This window comes from Hipposideros armiger, unplaced genomic scaffold (assembly GCF_001890085.2).
Source record: "Hipposideros armiger isolate ML-2016 unplaced genomic scaffold, ASM189008v1 scaffold_5, whole genome shotgun sequence".
In the NCBI taxonomy this organism is placed as follows: domain Eukaryota; kingdom Metazoa; phylum Chordata; class Mammalia; order Chiroptera; family Hipposideridae; genus Hipposideros; species Hipposideros armiger.
In genome coordinates, this window is record NW_017731355.1 from 1,814,243 (window position 1) to 1,836,196 (window position 21,954).

The 21,954-nt window shown below is 34.5% G+C and overlaps 1 protein-coding gene across 1 annotated transcript in view; it reads right to left on the reverse strand.

Annotated features, from left to right (window-relative positions):
- Positions 1–21,307, reverse strand: part of MNAT1 (MNAT1 component of CDK activating kinase) — a 180,852-nt gene extending 159,545 nt beyond the window's left edge. Inside the window, exon 1 of the mRNA XM_019644523.1 lies at positions 21,085–21,307. Coding sequence (XP_019500068.1) covers positions 21,085–21,173 — 89 coding nt within the window. The 5' untranslated portion in view covers positions 21,174–21,307. The remainder of the gene's footprint in view (positions 1–21,084) is intronic.
- Between the last annotated feature and the right edge of the window lie 647 nt (positions 21,308–21,954).

Genomic DNA, 21,954 nt, shown 5'->3' on the forward strand with positions numbered 1-21,954 from the left:
AACTTTAATATCTTACATTTCAGTTTCTCTTATTTTTTTATCTTCTCCCTATCCAAACTGGCTTGAATTTTCTGCTATTATTTAAATAAATCTAATTAGAAGACTTACATCCACATGATAGTATATTCTCCTAGTAGAACAAAAAAAAAATCTAAGTAAAAATTGCTCTTATAAGTTAAAAAAAAGTCCTTTTTAAATCATAGAATGATTATGAAATTTATGATTTGAAGGTTATTTCGGAGACAGTATGGGAAGGACTTGGTGATGCTTAGATATAGGCCAAGAATATAAAGCAAGAATGACCTCCACATTTCTGACTTGGATCGTCTACTACATATGTTGGTGCCACTACCCTCTACCTTCTTCTGAACTATATTCCTCAGATGGCTCCAACAACACTTATCATAACAATTACTGTACTGTATTGTAACATTTTGTCTATCTTCCATGCCTAACTATAAGACCTCGCATTCAATTTTGTATCATCAACTCCTAGTACCTAGGTAAGTGCTAAAAGAACAGAAAGTTTGAAATAAGCACCAGACTTAGAGCACTGCCTGGAAGAGGGGGAAAAAAAATTTAACCCAGAGAATGCATGAACAGCTTCTCCTATTTCATATTCTCTGTTGCTAACTTTCTCCTGTATTTGGGGGTTAAAGATAGAAAGAGAACTTCTGTGACTCATCACTGAAATTTCTAACACAGATAACAAGGGTGTAAAAATTTGGAAAGTATTAAACCAAATTGCAGTTTGTCGCCTATGTTTTTTTGACATAATCTAGGAATAAAGTGAGTGATATTCTAGAAAATAAAATCTTGGCCTAAAACCCCAAATTCATGGCTGCTGTTTGGATCAAATGCTTAGGAACATTCTATTTAAAATATTTTTTCAAAATACAATATAGTGTAACTTAGACAATGTATTTCAATGCTAGTCAGTCGTATCTCAACTGACTAGCAGAAAATGCCAAACATTCTAGCATGTGCACGTGTGTGTAGACAATAAAGAAAAAATACACAAAAGTATTGTGAAATTTGGAATTGCAGGGCATCCCAGTCGGGACCCCCTTTCATTTTGAGAGCTGTTACTTTCTGCTCTAATAAACTATCCTCTGCTGCAAACTTTAAAAAAAAAATTTGGAATTGCATTTAGATAAAATTTTCCTATTGGCTTAAATAGAGTCTAAGTTGATATAACTTGGAATAATAACCAAAAGCTGAGGAACTAAATGAGAAAAATTGACTGATCAGCATGTATTTTCATCTTTTAAATATAAATTCCTCCAGATATAACAAAAGAAACTTTCTACATTAGTTTCAAATAGAAAATTTTCAGCTTCTTGAAACTATCTTATTATGTGTCTAAACAATTTCTGCATTGGCAGAAAGCTGCAAATAATTTCTTAAAACTGACAAATCAAACAGCCTGATCTCTTAGTGAAATTTGAGAGCCAGCCACTTGGGAATTCACAGCTGATGATACCTTAAAATCAAGTTCTGGTCCAGGTCAAATACAAAAAAGTAAAACAGATTTTGTCCAAAAATTTGCAAGGCCATCTACACATTTTAAAAGGAAATTACATGGTATTAAAATAGACATGGTTCTATTTTATAAAACACACTTTTGTGTTACTAATTAAAGTCCCCAAAAGACTATATACAATAGCTTTAGGCCACAGGTGTATAGTCTGAAAGAGTACATGAATGACACCTTAGTGAGTCAAATTATATCTTCCCAGCAACACTAAAACTTTACACTTGCTTTTCGTTCATTTTAATTGATTTCCAGTTGGAAAAAGTTCCTACCACTGACATCAAGTTCCATTCTCTAGCTTAACTATTAAATGGTGAGCAATCCATAAGACGTTGTGAAATATAAGAATGTACTATTTAAATAAATTCCTTGGTGATCACTTCTGAACATTCGGCCTCTTTAGTAATGAGAAAAATCACTTCTTAATTTATCTGCTATGTAAGTTCAGGATTTCATGTACAATAAGGCAATGTTCCAAGAGTAATGAGACATTATCCGATGGTAACTTTTCCAGACGACTGTAGCATACTCTAAAATGCAGAATTTCTATTTTAAACTTTTTTGTTACTCTTCCTATTATACATATCTTCAATAAATGTGTAGCACACTGGTTGTGTGCTGGCTGAATATAACTGAAACCTTTCTTAGTGACACAGACTCCTCATTATGAACAGAGTTGCCATAATGTGCTAAATGGAAAGCAATAAAACTTAATCTTTCATGTAAAAGTCCATTAAATATTCTATCAAATAATCTAAGTATCACTATGAAATAAAGGAAAAGTCTACTTTTCCCAAAAAGAACAAACTTCACAAGCATTCTGTTATTATATAGTGGCATTACATTATATGCATATATATTGACACAAATTTACTTATGTGTTCAGCAAAAAGAAACGGGCATTTTTTTAAAAGCAGCCCATATCACCTGTCCTTCCTCTCAGTTACTATACCTATGCCCCAGAGTTAAACATAAAATGGGAGATGTCATTCAGCCATTCACTCAGTTGCACTCAATTCCCAATCTCTCTCCTAGGATGAGCATCTAACTAGACTATATCTGACTGTTTAAAATAAGTCTTTTCATGGGCCAGCCGAGTGGCGCATTGGTTAAGAGATGGCTTGGGATGCCAACTCTGAGCAGCAGAGCCCCGGTTCGCATCCCACATTAGGGCCAGTGACGCTGCGCCCTCTACAGCTAAGATGGTGAACAACAGCCCAACCTGGAGCTGGGCTGCCGTGAGTCACCAGCAATGGCATAGGCTGCAGTGGGGCTGGCCGGTAGTGGGCATGAGCTGCCGTGAACGACAGTCCAAAGGCCAGTGAGTGACTGCCTCACCCGGGAAAAGCTCAATGATAATACCAACATGGGCCAGTGAAACGACATCCTCCACAACTCGACTGAAAGAATAAAAGGACAACAACTTGTCTGTTCCCCTTTCCCAATTCCCCAATGCTGTTCCTCTCTCCCAATTCCCCAATAAAATCTTTAAAAAAAATAAACTAAGTATTTTCAGTACAATGCCAAAACAAGAGCGAATTATTTCATCTGATGTTCAGCTGCAGAAACAATGGTTTCTTCCTATCCTGGAGTGGAAACTGACTGCTGAACTTAGTGAAAAATCATTTATCCACATTGACAATTTCTGGTCTTATCAAGGGTAATTCTTTCACTCTGTATTATTTCTGCCTTACACAACTTCAGAATATAAATTCCACATGAGATTCAACACTTTTTTGTAACTTATATTTATAACTTATAAAAACAAATCTATAAATAAGCTAATGTATTGTTATAAAGAATTAGCTCCTCAAATTGCTATTTCATGCATTATCATAAAATTTAATCAAGACCTTAGTCAATGATAGGAAACTTACAAGGTTCTCACTAAAAAACACCCAATTATTATTAATATCAAAGTCTACATGATAAAATGTTTACCTTTGTAATTTATAGTTATAGTAAACATTACTGGGTTCCCTCTAGATTACTTTACTTCTTAATCAAAGTAGTTTATATGTTCCTGAACAAGAGCTACTATTCTACATAATGACAATGGCTTATTTGACACAAGCCCCTAGAAATCTCTCCCCATTATCATAAAAAAATCCCTAATAATATACAAGTTTGGGTAATGTGTCTTTTGTTTTAATAAAGGTGATGTGATTGTATAAGATAGATATCTATTACTGCATAACAAAATACCCCCTAATTTAGCAGCTTAACACAATAAACATGTATTATCTCATACAGTTTCTGAGTCAGGAATCCAGCTACAGCTTATTTGTCAAGATGTCAGCCAGGACTGTCATCTGAAGACATGAGCGGGGCTGAGAATCCATTTCTAAGCTGGCTCACTCACAAGGCAGCTGTGGGGAAGCCTCGGTGCCTCGCCACATGGGCCTTTCCACATGGCTGCTTACAGCACCGAGTCTGTCCTTCCTGAGGGCAAGTGGTCCATGAGAAAGCCACAGGGTCTTTTTATGAGCTAGCCTTGGAAGTGACAAACCATCACTTCTGCCATATTCTATTGGTCACACAAGCAACTCTGATACAATTTGGGAGAAATGACACAAGGGCAAGAATACCAGCAGGCAAATGGTAGCCTTCTTGGATTTGGGCTATAAGCAGACAGATATCATGGTCGATGTGGTTTTACACATGTCCACAAATTCTTTGATACCTCTCTCATTAAAAGGTAAATAAAGCCTAATTCCCCTCCACTCATGAATGGGGGCAGTACTTAGAACTCTTAACAAATAGAATGTGGCAGAAATAACAGTGTCAGACTTCCAAAGTAGCTCGTAAGACATTGTGGCTTCTACCTCTCTCTCTGTTGAATCATTTGCTCTAGGGAAAGAAAGCTACCATGTTGTGACAACAATGAAGAAACCCTTAAGAGAGGCCCATGTGCCAAAGAACTGACGCTTTTGGCCAACAAACAGTGAAGCACTGAGGACTCCTCACAAAGGCCACAGGAGATAGCCCAGAAGTGGCTCCTCCAGGACCAGGTGAGTCTTCAGATAACAAAAGCTCATGCAAGTCTGGAAGGGGATCCTTGCCCCATAGAGTCTGGAGATGGTTACAGCACCAGCCCATACCTTGATTGCAACCCTGTGAGAGACCCTGAGTCAGAACCTCCCAGTTAAGCCACTACTAAATTCCTAACTCACAGAAACTGTGAGATAATGCTTTTGATTTTCAGTTACTAAACTTTGACATAATTTGATACAAAGAAGTAGGTAGCTAATACACAGCACAACTGGTTTTATGAGGCCCGAGAAATTCTAATTAAAGCCTAACGAAGTCATTACCAAAAAAACTTACAGGATATCCAAGCAAAGATCCTTAACAAAATAGTAGTAAACCAAATCTAACAGTATATAATGATATATTATGACATATTAAGGCTAAGGCCAAGAACACAATATTAATATAACATTCAAAGATCAATTTAATTCAGCATATTATCAGAATAAAGGAGAAAAACCAGTCATTTCAATAGATTCAAAAAAGTCGTGACAAAATTCAAAACCAATTCGTGATTTAAAAAGGAAAAAAAACCTCTCTGCAAACTAGGAACAGTAAGGAACTACTCTATGGCAAGATAAAGCAAATCAGTTGTTGCCTGGAGATGGTAGTAGAAGGCAGAATGGATTACAAAAGGGCATAAAAAAATTTGGTGGTTAATAGAAATATTTGTTATCTTAATTGCTGTGATGGTTTCATGGGTATATAAATATGTCAAAACTGATCAAATTATACTTTAAATATGTGCAGTTTAGTGAATGTCAATTCTACCTCAATAAAGTTGAAAAAAGCAAAACAAATAAAAAGAAAAAAATTGGCAATGTCTACCAAAATTTTAAACGCACACCCTGTTAGAAATTTATCCTATAGATATACTCACATATACACAAAGATAAGGATGTGTGCGGAGAACTTATAATGTTAATCATCTGGAAACATCCAAAATTTCCATTAACATATGACAGGTTAAATAAATTACAGTGACTAACACAGGTTTGAACTGCACAGGTTCATTTATACCCTGATTTTTTTTTCAATAAATACTGTAAATGTGTTTTCTCTTCTTTATGATTTTCTTAATAACATTTTCTTTTCTCTAGCTTACTTTATTGTAATAATACAGTATACAATACATATAGAAAATGTTAATCAACTTTTTGTTATCGGTAAGGCTTCCAGTCAACAGTAAGCTATTAGTACAATAGTTAAGTTTGGGGGTAGTCAAAAGTTATACATGGATTTTCGACTCTGAGGGTTGTTCAAAGGCAACTGCAGTATTTTCAAAAGATTTTGAAAATTTTCAAAATTTTGCAGTATTTTCTGCAACCACAAAAAAAGAATGACATGCATCTATATGCTGAACATGAGAAGTTATGCAAGATGTATTGATGAGTGAACTAAATTGCAGAGAAATTCATATAGCACAATCTCATTTGTATTTAATTTAAAAAAAAAAAAAGAAACACATAAGCATAGAAATTGCTTGCTATGATTACATCTGGTTGACCAGTACTCTTAGCGCACTTAAAATTCTCTATTACTGGAAATATTTTATATTTTTTCACGAAGAAACAATATATAACAGTTAAGGTTGACACCACCACTCTTAATAATAACAGTAACTGCCCAATAAATATTAGCTGCAAGATGCCAGGCACAATATGCCAAGCACTTTGTACAACTTGTCATTTATTTAACCTTCACAACAAACTTGTAAAATAGGTAATATTATTTTTATCACCATTTGAGAGATGGAATCTGGGGGTCAAAATAGCCTTTGCTAAAGATCCCACAACTAGTAAATAATAACACAAGGATTTAACTCAAGTTTCTTTCATTCCAAAGTTGATGCTTTTAAGCACTGCACCAAAATGTCTCTCTATACACATAATCTAGAAACCAAAAACCCATCAATGAATACAGCAATTGGGAACACAGTGTTAGTAAAGCAAATATAATCAAAAGTCATGGGTTTAATTTCTGGTCCTATCTTTTGGTAGGACAAAAAAAAAAAACCTTGGTAAATATATATGTATATAATTGTCCTCTGTGAGGTATTTCATTAATCAATCCACTTTGGCCATATGTTTTCAATAATTTCTAGTTTATTACATTCTAACTTCTACATGTAACATATAAATGTTAGTTTCTATTGAAACTCCAAATAATATAAACCCAAAATACATAAAGCCAACTGGAGACACAAATAATATATTTCCCAAGGGGAAATTACAAGCACTAAACTTACACTAGCTGTAGCAATTTATTATTATTGACACCATTCTTACTATAAATTGTATGTTTTTGCATTTAGTTGCAGCACATTACATAGATTGCTTTTTGCAATTAACCTCCAAAAGCAATTAAATATTAATAAATGTACCAGATACAATTATAAGAAATAAGACATTCATAATGTGAATGCAGAAACATCTACTGTAACATATTACATCTCAGAAATATTTTTAAACTATCTTAATACTAAGAACTTTTGCTTATTAACCTCATCTTTTGCTTAAAATTTTGCTTATCAAATTCACCTTTCTAAAAAAACACACTCTCTTAACTATCAATTGATTAGCACTAGAGCCAATATGGATAAAGAATTTTTATCTGCTAACACCACTTTTATTATATTTTAAGATATCAATTATGTATTCACTTGACTGGCAATATTAGCATTTTTAGAAAACAAAGTTATATGTAGCTCAGCAAATTCCTGTTCCATAAAAGTCGCACATTATATAATATTGATTTCTATCTAATTTTTCATTTGTGTGTGGGTATACACAAGAATCAGAAAGTAAAAATTAAAATAAATGCTCTGTAAAAGTATTATATACAATTTTTTCTGTTGTCAAAAATATTTTTAATATTATCTTTTCAATAAAACTACCAAAATAGACATCATAAAATAAAAGTATTTTAAAATAAAACAATGATGCAAATATTAAAAATTACATTCTTAATGCCAAAAAATATAGAAATATACCCTTAATGGTCCTCATGTATGCTCCAATAGATCTCAAAAATATAACCTGCCATGTCACAATCCTATTACTTTTTACAGTTTTTTTCCCTTCATATTTTCTCCTCCAACTCCACACTTCAGTAGCAGGAGAGAAGATCAAATAAAACAATGTGTTTTGGTAACATTATCTGAAACAGTACTAAAAACTGATGCTCTGTTTAAAGACAAGTTAGTCACAGTCAGAAAGTAAACACTATAGAAATATTTATGAAGAAATTACACTTAGCAATGATAGATTTCAAGACATTTATATTTTAATAAAATGAATTGTTTCTAAGTAAATCAGAGTTAGTGCTAGATACAGTTTGCTTCAGTTACCTGAAATTAGAATAGCAGGTTCATTAAATATATATGAATCAGTGATGCAGAGGCACTGCAACCATATTGATAGAGCCCTCATTAATTTTCAATGATACAGCCACTATCATATTTGTGTTCTAAAAAAAACCTGAATGAGGTATACAACCATTTTTATTCAACTCAAAATTCAGTTTTTACATATTCTAACTTAGTAAATGAAAGGAAAATTAATAATCCAAAAATATTTCTAACGAAGTCCATTAAATGTTATACTTTTTTGTCTTTTTGTAGTGAATACATATATTTGTATATGTATATATTTTTATATACAATATCAAAAAGTGAAATATGCAAAATAAAAATACGTTTTCCTTATGAGGTGGTTGATATAATCTTCCTAGACACCTGAATATAACACAAAATAAAGTCTAAATTATGACTTTTTCAGAGGTATTGTGAGATTTTTGCTCTCTAAAGAAACTAAATGATAACAGAGAAAAAAGAAAATCTGCTTCTAATTAAAAAAAAAGAGTTATCCTCCAAATCATTTCATCATATACACAATACATTTAGGCTTCCTACTTTGCATATGACTATACCTCAAAAACCAACTACTATGACATTGTTTATATATTATCGATCAAAGAAAAAGATATGGCAAAATACAGGATTGGTGGAAAAATCACTATTGAATGTTTAAAAGTGTTGTTTTTTTTTTTTTTTTAAGCTAGTATCCTGGAAACTAAAATATAAAAAGAAAATTGTTCTAGGCATATCAAATTGATTTGGAGAATACTGTATTTTCATTTTTTATATAAAATGGGTTTGAGCTACAATCTCATTGTATGACATTAATAAGAACTTTATTTAGCAAATGTGGTAAAAATTTAATCAAATAATTCCTAACTGGAATTTACACAGAAAGAAAAAAATGGAACTGGCCAGGTGGGCAATATAACCATATAACCTTCCTTAGGCTTCAGTTTTCCCATTGTTAAAAAAAGAGGGGACAGGTGTAGAACACAAGTAAAATATGACTGCTAACTCCTTCCAATTTTAAATTAATTGAGTCTGCCAGCTTCCTATCAAGCCTTTTGACAAAACAAATAGCAATCTGTAGCATGTACTTTTGCACAGACTTCCATCCTCAGCCTGACAACCAAATCAGACATCACATTCCACTTTCCTAAAGGGTCTAATATTTAGATCTTTCCTCTTCAGTGGCTGCTCCACAAAAATATTTATGCATTTGGAACCACCTAAACATTTTTGTTTCCTCGATGCTAATTTTGAAGTTTAGGGTATACCCACCAAAATTACTTGCTTTTCCAAAGGCCCTGTTCCTAAATTAGGAGAATGGCTACAGTCAAGTTTCAGGATTTCAGGTTTCTGTTTCTTTAAGTACTTTTTTAACAAATAGTTTGTTCACATATTGCATAAAGCCCACTTTCACGCCTAATCACAAAGAATATTTTTTATAACTCTAAACTTCCCTTTTCTGCTTTATAAAGAAGAGAGAAAAACTAATTTCCTTTCAATAACTCAAAAACGAGCTAAAATACTATAAGACTAAAGGGTGGGGCAGCACCCACACCTGCCACGTTCACTGTTGTATATCCAGCACAGTGTTTCCCCACATTGCTTGAGCACAAGGCTCTGCTAGGTGGATAGTATAAAATACAAGGTCGCTCCCCCAAAGATCTTATAGTTGGGCCCAGAAATTTGTATTCTAACTAGGCATCCAAAATGATTCTTAGGATAAGGCAAGTGTGGGAATCAGTGGCCAGGAAAATTTATTGAATGTAAGAAAACGAATGCAAACTTGTATTAATTAGTAAACACCAACAACTAATAAATTACTGTTGAGTCTTACTTTGCTTCTTTGAAATAGGCTTAACACATTGAAGAAAACCATTAAAATCCCTAGGTTAAATTTCCATTCAATTATTCTCATTCTATGTACTGTCTCAGGCACTAGTTGCCAAGTAAACAGGAAGTAAATTGCCAAAAAGAATCCTGAACCTTAACCTAAACACTGTATATTTTTTAATTTAAAATACTAAAGATAACACTTTATAGTATATATATATATATATATATTAAACTAAATATAACTTTACTCTTGTATTTACCTAATTTCTTAAACCTTTTTGAACTGAGCCTCATCTAATCCACAGTAACCCAGTGAGGTATATGCTATTGGTAAACTCACCATACAGATGAAAAACAACAACTTAAAAGAAAATGATGAATTTTCCCTAACTCACACAGCTAAGAGTAAGTAGCAAGCCTAGGGCTCAAATTAAGGCAGACTGAGTTACATATTTGATAGACATAACACTTTATGCCCACAGCAGAAAAAAAGGCAATGAGAAAATAAATTAAGTCTGTCTCTGTTTATACTTGTATCCCTATAGGAAACTAATTGTGCTATTGTTTCAGGTTCTTACAGAATAAAATAATTTGCATTTTAACAAATAAAGCTGAACATCTAATAGATAGCTTTGTATTACCTGTTTGAATCTATGAACACAAATTTGATAACTTCCAAGGAAAGAGAAATTAAAGGGTACCCATCCATGAAGCCAAAGTTTCTATGAAACTTCCTGATACCTGCAGGCAAAACCTTACAAAAGGTTTCCTCTAAGACCAAAAAAAACGTGTGTGTGTATGTGGAGAGAAAGAGAGAGATTCAGCAGATAAAAATGAATCTTAAAAAATGGATTCCCAAGGGCCGGCCGAGTGGCTCAGTTGGTTAAGAGCTCGCTCAAGAGTGCAAGCTCTAAGCAACTAGTGGTTCGATTCCTGGCCCAAGCTGAGCTGCCACTGAGCTGCTAACAGGTGGCAGAATGGCTCAGCATAAAAAAAAATAAAATAAAATAAAAAAAGGATTCCCAGTACAGAAGGAAAGGATTAGAGAAGAACTGGATGGGGATAGGGCTATACAGTAAAACCCTGGACTGCAAGTAACTTGGTTTGCAAGTGTTCCGCAAGACGAGCAAACATTTCTATTAGGTTGGTTGCAAACATAACAGCGGTTTTTGCTATTACTCATAATGGCAATTACTTTTGCAGCAACTTAATACATTTTAACTTGGCAAACGAGCGATGTCTTACAATACAAGTAGTTTGTTTCTGGAACGAATTATGCTCGCAAACCGAGGTACTACTGTATATACACATATAAAGAGATACATTATGAATAACATAAGTACTAAATATTTAGTAATCATAGATTTAGAACTACAACATTAAGCTACACTCAATAAGAAAAGGAACTAAAATGAATATATTAGCACACATTGCAACTCAAAGACTAAAGTACACTAATAGTCACTTTTGATCAAACCAAAATATATGTATTACAGCCATAAAATAACCAATTCACAGTAAAGTGTTCATATTCTGTAAATAGGGTAACTAGCACTGTCCCCCATATTGTAAAAGGAAATTATAGCTAACAAAAATAACTAAAATTTTAATGTTACAAAACAATTTTATTAACGGAATAAGAAGAAAAGACTAAAACTAGTGACTAAGTTACCCAAATTTTAAGAGATTGAAGGGGGATAAAAATTATCTATTCTAAACATGAACAAATCAAAGTTAAATGGCTAGCCTGAAACTGGCCAGTCTGTCACATAACTAGAACGCAGATTTTCTAACTCATGATTCAGTGTTCTTTCTATTATACTACTCATGGATCTGGATTATTAAAATGCATGAGACATCAACTCTTATATACATAGTAAAAGCAAAAACCACCTCCTTCAAAGAGAACGATCTTGAGATCTTCATTGTAATTAACATTCAGAAGATATAAGATATTAATTCTCTAGAGCTGCTCTGTAGCATTACATTTTAGTCAATTTCAAAACACTCCATTAAAAAAATGCTTAGAAAAGTATTAGGGAATAAGCTAAGGTAGTAAAAACAGTAATCAGAACCTATAAAAGTAAAGAAATGTTAAAAGGGCACAAGCAATTGCCAATTCTGAGGTAAAGAAAATAAACATGAACACATAGAACTGAGACTACAGAAAGTAAATGCCTCAACAACAATAAGGCCAGCTTTTCCTAACAAAAATGATGGAGTAACTGATGCCAGACTAGCATTCCCACCGTGAGCAACCATAAAACAAACACAATGTATGAGACAATTGTTTACAGGCATTAGACAACAGACTATAAACAAGACTATAAACCCTCAGAGATGAGAAATTCACAAGGTGAGCCCTACAATCGCCTCAGCTTTTTACCTGAAGACAACTTCCATAACCATGACCCAGCAAGCAAGAGTTTAAGAAGGGCACAATGGTTATGCTAAGTTGAGTAGGCAGAATTCAGTGCAATTGATAAGGTGAAACCTGCAAGGCATAGGGTCCAGAAGTCTGCATAGGGAATCCCTGTGAGTCCTTGGCCTAGGAATGGGCTGTACATGTGCAGGACAAAACCAACCAAGGCTTAAAAGAAAGTGGTTAAGAGTGGAACAGAGGGTATTTAAGGAGTGCTGGGTAATACTCTGGAGTTCCAACTCAGCCAGAGTAGAGAAAGCACATTAACCACCTTATTAACACCACAGACATCCAGCTGAGATACCAAAAAGGCCTCAAATAAGAGTATGGACCACATACTAGAATAAGACTTATTCTAGACTCACGCTAACAAAGCCTAATATCAAGACCCAGAACGTTTTGCAAGGGGTTAAAAGATTGCAGGTGGAGTTGTACTAAAGTAAGGAAACACACTGGGCTCTCCACTACTGCATCCCAGCAAATATTAAAAGCAAGCCTATAAAATTCAAGGTGATCAGCCAGTAACTAAACTATCTGCAAAAAAAAATTTTTTTTTAAACGCACTTCACAGAAACATAAAACAAATTCTGAATCTCTAAAATGTACCATCTTACATGATCCATTATACAGTTGAAAAAAGTACTAAACATAAAAAAAGAAAAAAATGTGACCCACAGTCAAAAAAAAGAGCAGTCAATAAAAACCAGCCCTGAGATAGCCAAGATGTTGGATCAAGCAGACAGAAACTTTTAAATCTGCTATTATAAATATTTTTAAAGACTTAACCCAAAATGTGTTCAAACAATAAAGGAAAATACATTCAAAGAACTAAAGAAAATATGGTGCTAATGAATGTAAAGACAGAAAATCTAGTCAGAGAAATGACAACTATAAAAAAAAGAACAAGATGAAAACTCTAGAACAAAAGTACATTAACAAATGAAAAATCTACTGAATGGGCTTAACAGGAAATCAGAAATAGCAGATGAGAGTCAGTGAACTTGAAGATAGATCAATAGAAAGTATCTAATCTGAAGAAGAGAAAGAAAAAAGATTGAAGAAAAATTAATAACACCTCAGAGCTTACAGAACAATATCAAAGAGTCTAACATACATGTAACTGGGGTTCCAAAATGAGAAGAAAGTGAAAATAATACAGAAAGAACTGCTGAAATTTTCCAAATAAGGTAAAAAAAAAAAATTTTGACTTACAATTCTAAGCTCAGCAAACCGTGACTAGGATGAATACAAAAAAAAACACATCTAGCCTTATCATACTCAAGCTGCTTGAAACCAAAAATGAAGAGAAAATCTTGAAAGCAGCCTCAAAAGACTTTTACATAAAGGGGATGAAAGATATGAGTAACAGCTAACTTCTCATCACAATGATGATCACAAAACAATGAAAGAATATCTTTCAAGTACTGAAATGCCAACCTATAATTTCATATTCAGCAAAAATATCCGTCAAAGAGTAGGGTTGAAATAAAAACTTTCAGATAAACAAAATCCGGGAGAATTCTTCACCAACAGTCCTGGACTACAAGAAATGATAAACAATGTTCTTCAGGCATAAGAAAATCAACACAACTATAAAATCATATCCAAAGGAAGGGGGAAGGACACCAAAGATGATAATAAATAAGTAAGTGAATGTAAGACTACATTTCACCACTTTACACCCACTAGGCTGGCTATAATCAAAAGGACAATAACAAGTGTTAGCAAAAGATGTAGAGAAACTGGAACTCTCATACACTGCTGGTGGAAATGTAAAATGAAGCAGCCACTTTGGAAAACAGTCTTATAGTTCCTCGAATGGTTAAACATAGTTATCATGTGATCTAACAATTATACTCCTAAGTACATATGCAAGGGGACAAAATCATTTGTCCATACAAAAACTTGTACATGAATGTTCATAGCAGCATTTATTCATAATAGCTAAAAAGTGGAAACAACCCAAATGTCCATCAACTAATGAATGGATGAATAAAATGTGGCAGATCCACTCAATGGAACAGTATTCAGTAACAAAAATAAGTGAAGTCCTAATACATGCTACAACATGGATGAACCTTGAAAACACACTAAGTAAAAGCCAATCACAACCATACATTGCACAATTCCATTTAAATGAAATGTCCAGAATAGGCAATCTGTAGAAACAAAGTAGATTAATGGTTGTCCAGGACTGGGGAACAGCATGGATGGGGGTGGGAGGTGCTGGTTGGTAATGGTTAAGTAGTGAGGAGTTTCTTTGTGGAGTAACAAAAATGTTCTAAAACTGATTGTGGTAATGGATGTACACCTCTGAGAATATATTAAAAGCCACTAACTCTACACTTTAAATGAATTAATTTTATGGTATGTGAATTATATCTCAATAAAGGTGTTTTTCAAAAAGACTATTATTTTATTTTCTACATTTCCTTAAAGACAACTGATTGCTTAAAACAAAAGTAACAATATGGACTCACATATAGAAGTAAAAAATATGAATAATCAGCATAAGAAATGAGAACGGTGAGTAAATGGAAATATTTTGTTCACATTTGTGGGGTACTGAAGTGGGAAGTAGAAAACAACGCATGTCAGATGTTGACTCCAAAAAGACTTTGATAATGATACACATTGTTATACCTAGAGAAACCACTAAAAATAATAAAATAACAATAAAGAGCTATTATTAATGTACCAATACTTTAAAATACAGAATTAATCCAAAATAAGGCAGGAAATGAACATGAACAAAAAACAAAAGGGACCAATGGAAAGCATATAGGCTTAAACCCAATGATATCAATAATTACACTAAATATAAAAGGACTAACACACCAATTAAAAGGCACAGATTTTTAGGCCAGATAAAATATAAGACACACATTGGTTGAAAGCAAAAGGATGGAAAAAGATACACCATCAAACAGTAAACATATGAAAATTGACATAACCATATTAATATCAGATAAAACTTCAGGACAAAGAGTATTACAAGAGACAAAAAGCAACATTTCATAATGACAAAAGGAGAAATTCATCAGGAAGGTATAGCAATTCTAAATATCTATGTACATAATAAGAGAGCTTCAAAATAAATGAAGAATGACTGACCTAAAAGAAGAAACTGACAAATCTACAATCCAGTTGGAATAATTGATAAATGAATAGAGAAAATAAATTGTAAGGATATAGAAGATCTGAGTAACACTATCAACCAAATTGCCCTGATTGACATGTGTAATACACTGCACCCAAGAGCCACAAAATACATATTCTTTTCAAATGTACATAGATTGCTCACCAAGATAGACCATATGCTGGACAATAAAAATAGATTTTCAGAAAATTTCAAAGATTGAAATTTAACAGAGGATGTTTTCTTACCACAACAGGATAAAATTAGAAATTAACAACAATATATCTATAAAGTTCCCTTTTCTAATTTTTCTACCCAGGATGAGTGCCTTTTCCTAATTTTTCCACCCAGTAGAGGTGCTGTATCCTGATTTGCACAAAGGTACTGTATAAGCCCAGCATGTTAGTTAAAACAAATGAATATCACTGATGAATTGTTCTTTCCAACAATGATTAAATATAACCTTAATCTGATAAAGCTTCTAAATATAACTAATAATTTATAGAAAAAATACAGAGGAAGGTATTACACAATACCAAAGAGACACAATCAGCAAAATTCAGATGGGTAACTTCTCAACAAGCTACCCAGTAAACGTCAGTAAATAAAAGAGAAAGAGGGACAGAGAAAAAAAGGAAAAAGAGATAGAAAAAGATCTTAAGTAAATATAGCAAGATATTGAATTTTATACATCAAGAAATGTTTTTGTTTATTCCACCACTTTGTGTCTTACGTATGTTTAAAATGAAAAAGTAGATCTAGTAAAATCAAATACATGTAAAGATTTCAGAGACAAGTTCTGCCCAGATGGTTGGGATAGAAATTAAATTATTAAAGACTGTAGTTAAATGAATATTAGATATAATTGATTCCACCTAATTCAATATGCCTTCAGAATTCTATATAAGAATTCTATAAAAGGTCCATTTCTTAAAATAGGTGGTCCTGACAAACAAAGAAAAAATTACCCTTTTCTGCAGTTAAGACAGTTCATCTTTGAATTGAAAAAACAAACAGAATCCAATCTTCTTTGATGTGCATGCAATCAATTCATTTAGGTGTTTGCTGGGTTGAGTTGATACATAAGGGAATATGTTTCCTCAATTGCAAACAGTTACAGGAACAAATATTTTCATAATGTTTCACCTCCATTCTCCTTTCTGCTCCTGTATTTTTTCCTATAAATAGTACTCCTAATTAATCTTTCCATATTCCCATACTACCTATCTTTTGGGAAGTACGACTCCTACTCACTCTATCACTTGCCTCCTGAAATGCCTTTGCTATCTGATGCCACGAACAGAAAACAAAGTGAATAAAATTGTGTGACATCCCTGCCTCATGGTATTCACACTTTTGTGTGAATACCCTCACATGTAACAGGATTGCTCAGTGTTAACAAAATATAGCAGAAGTGATGGTAATGTCACTTCTGTGATTAGATTATAAAAGACTGCAGCTTCTGGTTCTCTCTCCTCACTAACTCTGGGAAAGTCCATGTCATGAGTAGCCCTATAAAGGACCCCATGAGGAGGAACTGAAGCCTCCTGCCAATGAGTGACCTTGGAAACAGATACTCCAGCCCGACAACAGCTTCAGTGAGCCTCATGAGTGACCCTGAGCCCAAACCACTCAGTTGAGCCACTCTCAGATTCTTGACCATCAGAAACTGTGTAAGACAAACATTTGTTTTAAGCTATTAAGTTTTGGGGTAATTAATTTGTAACAATAGATAACTAATACAAATAGTAATGGTAAATAATAATACGTGCATGCTCCTCTCAAACTAACAAGTGTATTATAAAAATGCCCAAGTTCAATACTGTGAAATACATGCTATACAAACTCAGCATACTATCAAATCAAAATTATTTCACATAAAATCCATAATGTTATTACTTATCAGAAGAGCAAGATTAAAAAAATAAAAATGCCCAATATGAGCAAAGATGTGTCACAATAAGAATTACCATACATATTTATTGGAAGCATAATGAATACAATCTTTTTTGAGAACAAGTGGGCAACATTTATCAAAATTAAAAAGTCACATACAATCGCACTACTAGTCACTTACCCTATGGTTTGCCTGTTATATTGGGCTGTCGCGAAAGTCATGAAGCATTTTTGCAACGAAAAACATAGAAAAATACGTCATGACTTTTCCGACAACCCAATATTTTATGATATACTTGTACAAATACTCAGAGAAAGACATAAGTAGGTAGACAGGTGATTGGGTAGGTAGATACCTACTTCAGTGAAAAACTGGGAACGTAAATATTCATTTAAAAAATATTTGGTTAGGGCCTGCCGAGTGGCTCAGCTGGTTAAGAGCTCACTTGGGAGCGCCAGCTCTGAGCAGCAGGGCTGCGGTTCAGATCCCACATTGAGGGCCAGCGATGCTGGCCCTCTACAGCTAAGATGCTGAACAACAGCTTGACCTGGAGCTGGGCTGCTGTGAGTCACCAGCGATGGTGTAGGCTGCAGCGGGGCTGCAGTGAGCTACCGTGAGTGGCCGGCAGCCAGCGTGAGAGGCCGGCAGCGGGTGTGAGCTGCCGGGAACCGCTGTGAGCGGCTAACCAATGACCTGCGACCGATTGCCTCACCCAGGAAGAGCACAATGATCATACCATGGGCCAGTGAAGCAACGTCCTCCACAACATCCTTCCCCTCCCCCAAATTCCCCAATAAAAATCTTAAAAAAAAAATTTGGTTAAATCAATTATAGTACAAATGAACAGTGGACTACCATCCAACTTTTAAAAATAAAGAAGACATACACGTGATGATTTAGAAAAGATATCTAAGATATACATAATGAAAAAACTAGAAATATATACACATAACCCCATTTCCATGAGAGAACATGATAGTGAGTTGATATTAAGAAAATTACAATAGGGTCATTATAGTTAAAGCTATATTTTCACATTGTATAGTCTCATTAATTTAAAGATAATCATTATTGTGCAAGTGTTTCATAGCAGCCAAATAGATCCTATTTTAATTTCATTTTGGCTTACCACCCATAATACCAACAAATAATTAAAATGATAGCCAATATATAGAACAAACACTATGTGACAGAAACTCTACTAGACACCTCCAAATACGTTACATATATTATTTAATCCTCAAACACTGCAACATAGGGAACACTATTGTCTCTATTGTACAGATAAGAAAAATGAGGCACAGGGATTTAGTAATTTGCCCAAAGCCACAGAGGCTACAAGGGTAAAGAATTCAAAATCAAACATTTGTTCTCTTAGCCAGTACCCTATAATCTTTTATTCACTTTGTTCATATTTCAAGTCAAGAAAGGACTATACTATGTGATCTATAATAAATGCAACACCAGTAACTTGGACAATTCTGAACTCTTATGAGAAAACTAAAAGGATTAAGGATACAACAAAAGCAATTCCTAATTAAAAACAAGTAGTTTATAATTGTCTTTTTTAAAAATGCCATTTTCCCAGACAAGAAAAAGCTAATGGAGTTCATCACCACCAAACCAGTATTACAAGAAATGTTAAAGGAAGTTCTTTAAGAAGAAAAAGATCAAATATACAAATAATAAAATGGCAATAACTACATACCTATCAATACTTACTTTAAATATAAATGGATTAAATGCTCCAATCAACAGACATATGGCAGCTAAATGGAGAAGAAAACAAGTCCCATATGCGGAATACAAGAGACCTACTTCAGATGGAAAGACACATTGACTGAAAGTAAAGGGATAGAAAAAGATATTTCATGAAAATGGAAGTGGAAAAAAAGCTGGAGTAGCAATAGTTATAGTCAGACAAAAAAAGACTTTAAAACGAAGGCCATAACAAAAGGCAAAGAAGGACCCAGCAATTTCTACTTCTGGGTATTTATCCAAAGACAACCAAATCACTAATTCAAACGACATATATACACGATGGAATACTACTCAGCCATAAAAAGAATGAAATCTTGCCATCTGCAACAACATGAATGGACCTGGAGATATGCTAAGAGAAATAAGACAGAAATTATTTCATGTATATGTAGAATCTAAAAAACAAAAACAAAATAAACCAACAAACAAAACAGAAACAAACTCATAGAACATTTTTGAGGATTGCTAGATGAAAAGGGGGTTGGAGGGTGAAAATGGGGAAGGGATTAAGATGTGCAAATTGCCAGTTACAAAAACAGTCACAGTGATGTGAAGTACAGCATAGAGAATATAGTCAATTAATGTTGTAATAACTATGTATGATGTCAGATAGGCACCAGACTTATCAGGGTGATCACTTCATTAAGTTATATAAATGTCTAATCACTATGCTGTACACCTGAAACTAATATAATATTGTATGTCAACTGTAATTGAAAAAAATTTTTTAAATTGTTTAATGCCCTTTATTTTATTGAAATCACATAATCTTCCCTGATTGGCTAATTTCTACTGGGCAGAAATTTCTTCCAGTTAATTACGTTTAGTATCCTTCCAAAAAAAGCAAATTCCCTTTCCTTAAGCACCAAATGTAATACACCTGACACAGGAAAATGAAGCGAACTTGAACAAATCTTTCTAAAAATCTGATTGTTTGCATATAGTGTTTGCCTCACTTTCCTTTTACATGCATTCTACTTGATTACTTTTACCTTATTTCTAATCTTAAATCATTCGATCATGGATAAAGGATAAAAATAAAGATTAATTAGAAAAAGAGATCAATTGAGTTAATAAGTCCCATTAAATCATTATAACTACAACTAATCATGCTATTTATGCTTACCCAAAGCCCTTGTCTACTACACTGTAGATCATCCATCATTTTTCATCTCTAAGAAACCTCAGTGAAACTTCAGGAATATAGCACTTTACATCCATGCTTTATAGAACCTTTATTGACCACCAAAACATGGCAAGGACCACTTTGACCAATTCCTGCACTTATTGTTCAAAATACACAAATTCAACCTCCTCCTCCTGCTCCTCCGTCCCCCCAAAAATGGGCGTTCTAGAGTCAGACATCCTGTGTTCCAATTCTAGCAGGGCCCACTTAAATAAAAGACCTTCAGCAGACTCGGTTTCTTTCCATGAAATAGTACTGATACTAGCACCTACTTCATGGGGCTGTTGAGGAAATGAAGTGAGATGATTCATGGTAAAGTGCTTAGAACAGTGCCAGGCACATAATGTGCACTCAATAAATGCCAGCCATTTTTATAAAATTAACCGTCTAGGGTCTGTACTTTCTCCCTTTCAGTGATGAAAGTCTAACCAAACTCCATCAGGTCAAGTGGGCATACAGCCCATACAAGTGGGATTTTCAAATTAACTCACAATAACAGCAGTATATACTCACAGTAATTTTGTTCTCATAACACTTTCGCTCTTTCCAATAAAAAAAAATTCAGTGCAATTAAACACTCTGATCCCCCACGCTTTTAACCAGTGACATGTCTGGACCCCAGTGGACAACACAGCCTGGAAATAGTCACGCTTTTCATCAGCTATGGACGGGGAAACCTGACAAGCTGCTAGGTACCACATCTGAGAACCAGCAGTGCAAAGCAGGCCAAAGAGGCTTAGGGCTAGCGGCTACAGTCGGTTTACAGAAACAAGGTTCCCTTTTCCCATTTTCCTCCCCAGTATCGAAACTAATGACGCCTTTTTTTCCCCCTGAATTGAGGCCAAGCATCTTTCAGCTCTCCTCCAACCCTGCTCTTCTCACTACCATGATATCCACTGTCTCCCAACTCACAGAGTGTGTCCGCACACATTCACCATCAGCTTCAAGGAGGGGTTCCGGTATTTGGTGGTCTTACACCGGGGGCAGCCCTGATCGTCCATGGAGCCTTCTTTCGGAGGGACTATTTCCGAAGTCGGTCGGCTTCAGCCACAGCCACAGTCACCTCCAAGCCCCCTCAGACCCGACGCCAAGCAGGTTCCTACCAACAGGCACTTGGCTGAGACGGTCCCTTTGCAAATGAGCACCGGCTGGGGGCGAGGCACTGCAGCACAAACGTTCCGGCAGCGAGTTTTCCGGTCCTGTAGCTAGGGTTCCGCATTAGCGTCCGAGAGCCAGCGCAGTCTCGGATTTCGGGGAAGGGCTTTTAAAATGGCAAATTGTACACAAAGCCTCTACTCAGTGTACTTAGCTGAATTTTTTTCAAGGAACTGTGTCACAATTAGGAACATAGATTCCATCTCATTATGTCTGAAAACGTTCCCCTGGCTTCAAAGATTTACGCCCCGTGTACATAATATGTATTCAATAATTCAAATTTGTATTTTCTTCTAAACAATTTGATAGTCTGTGCTCTATACTTCTCCTTTATACTTGCACAGTCATGCAAGCACAGAAGTACTATGTATTCGCAGATAGAAAGTTTGGAAGTTATATAGAATGAAAGTCTCTGCACGGATCCTAAATATTAGATTCTCACTAAATGTCAGAATATTTCTATAAATACTATCTGACATCTGCTCTGCAGAGATTAACAGTGTCACCTAAATTACCGGTGTCACCTGGCTCTAATATCGCTCACCCTCTCCCCATCAAAGACAATGTTTTTCCCCCCCAAATACTGGGGGATGGAAACCACATAAGAATGTACACTATTAATTTCAG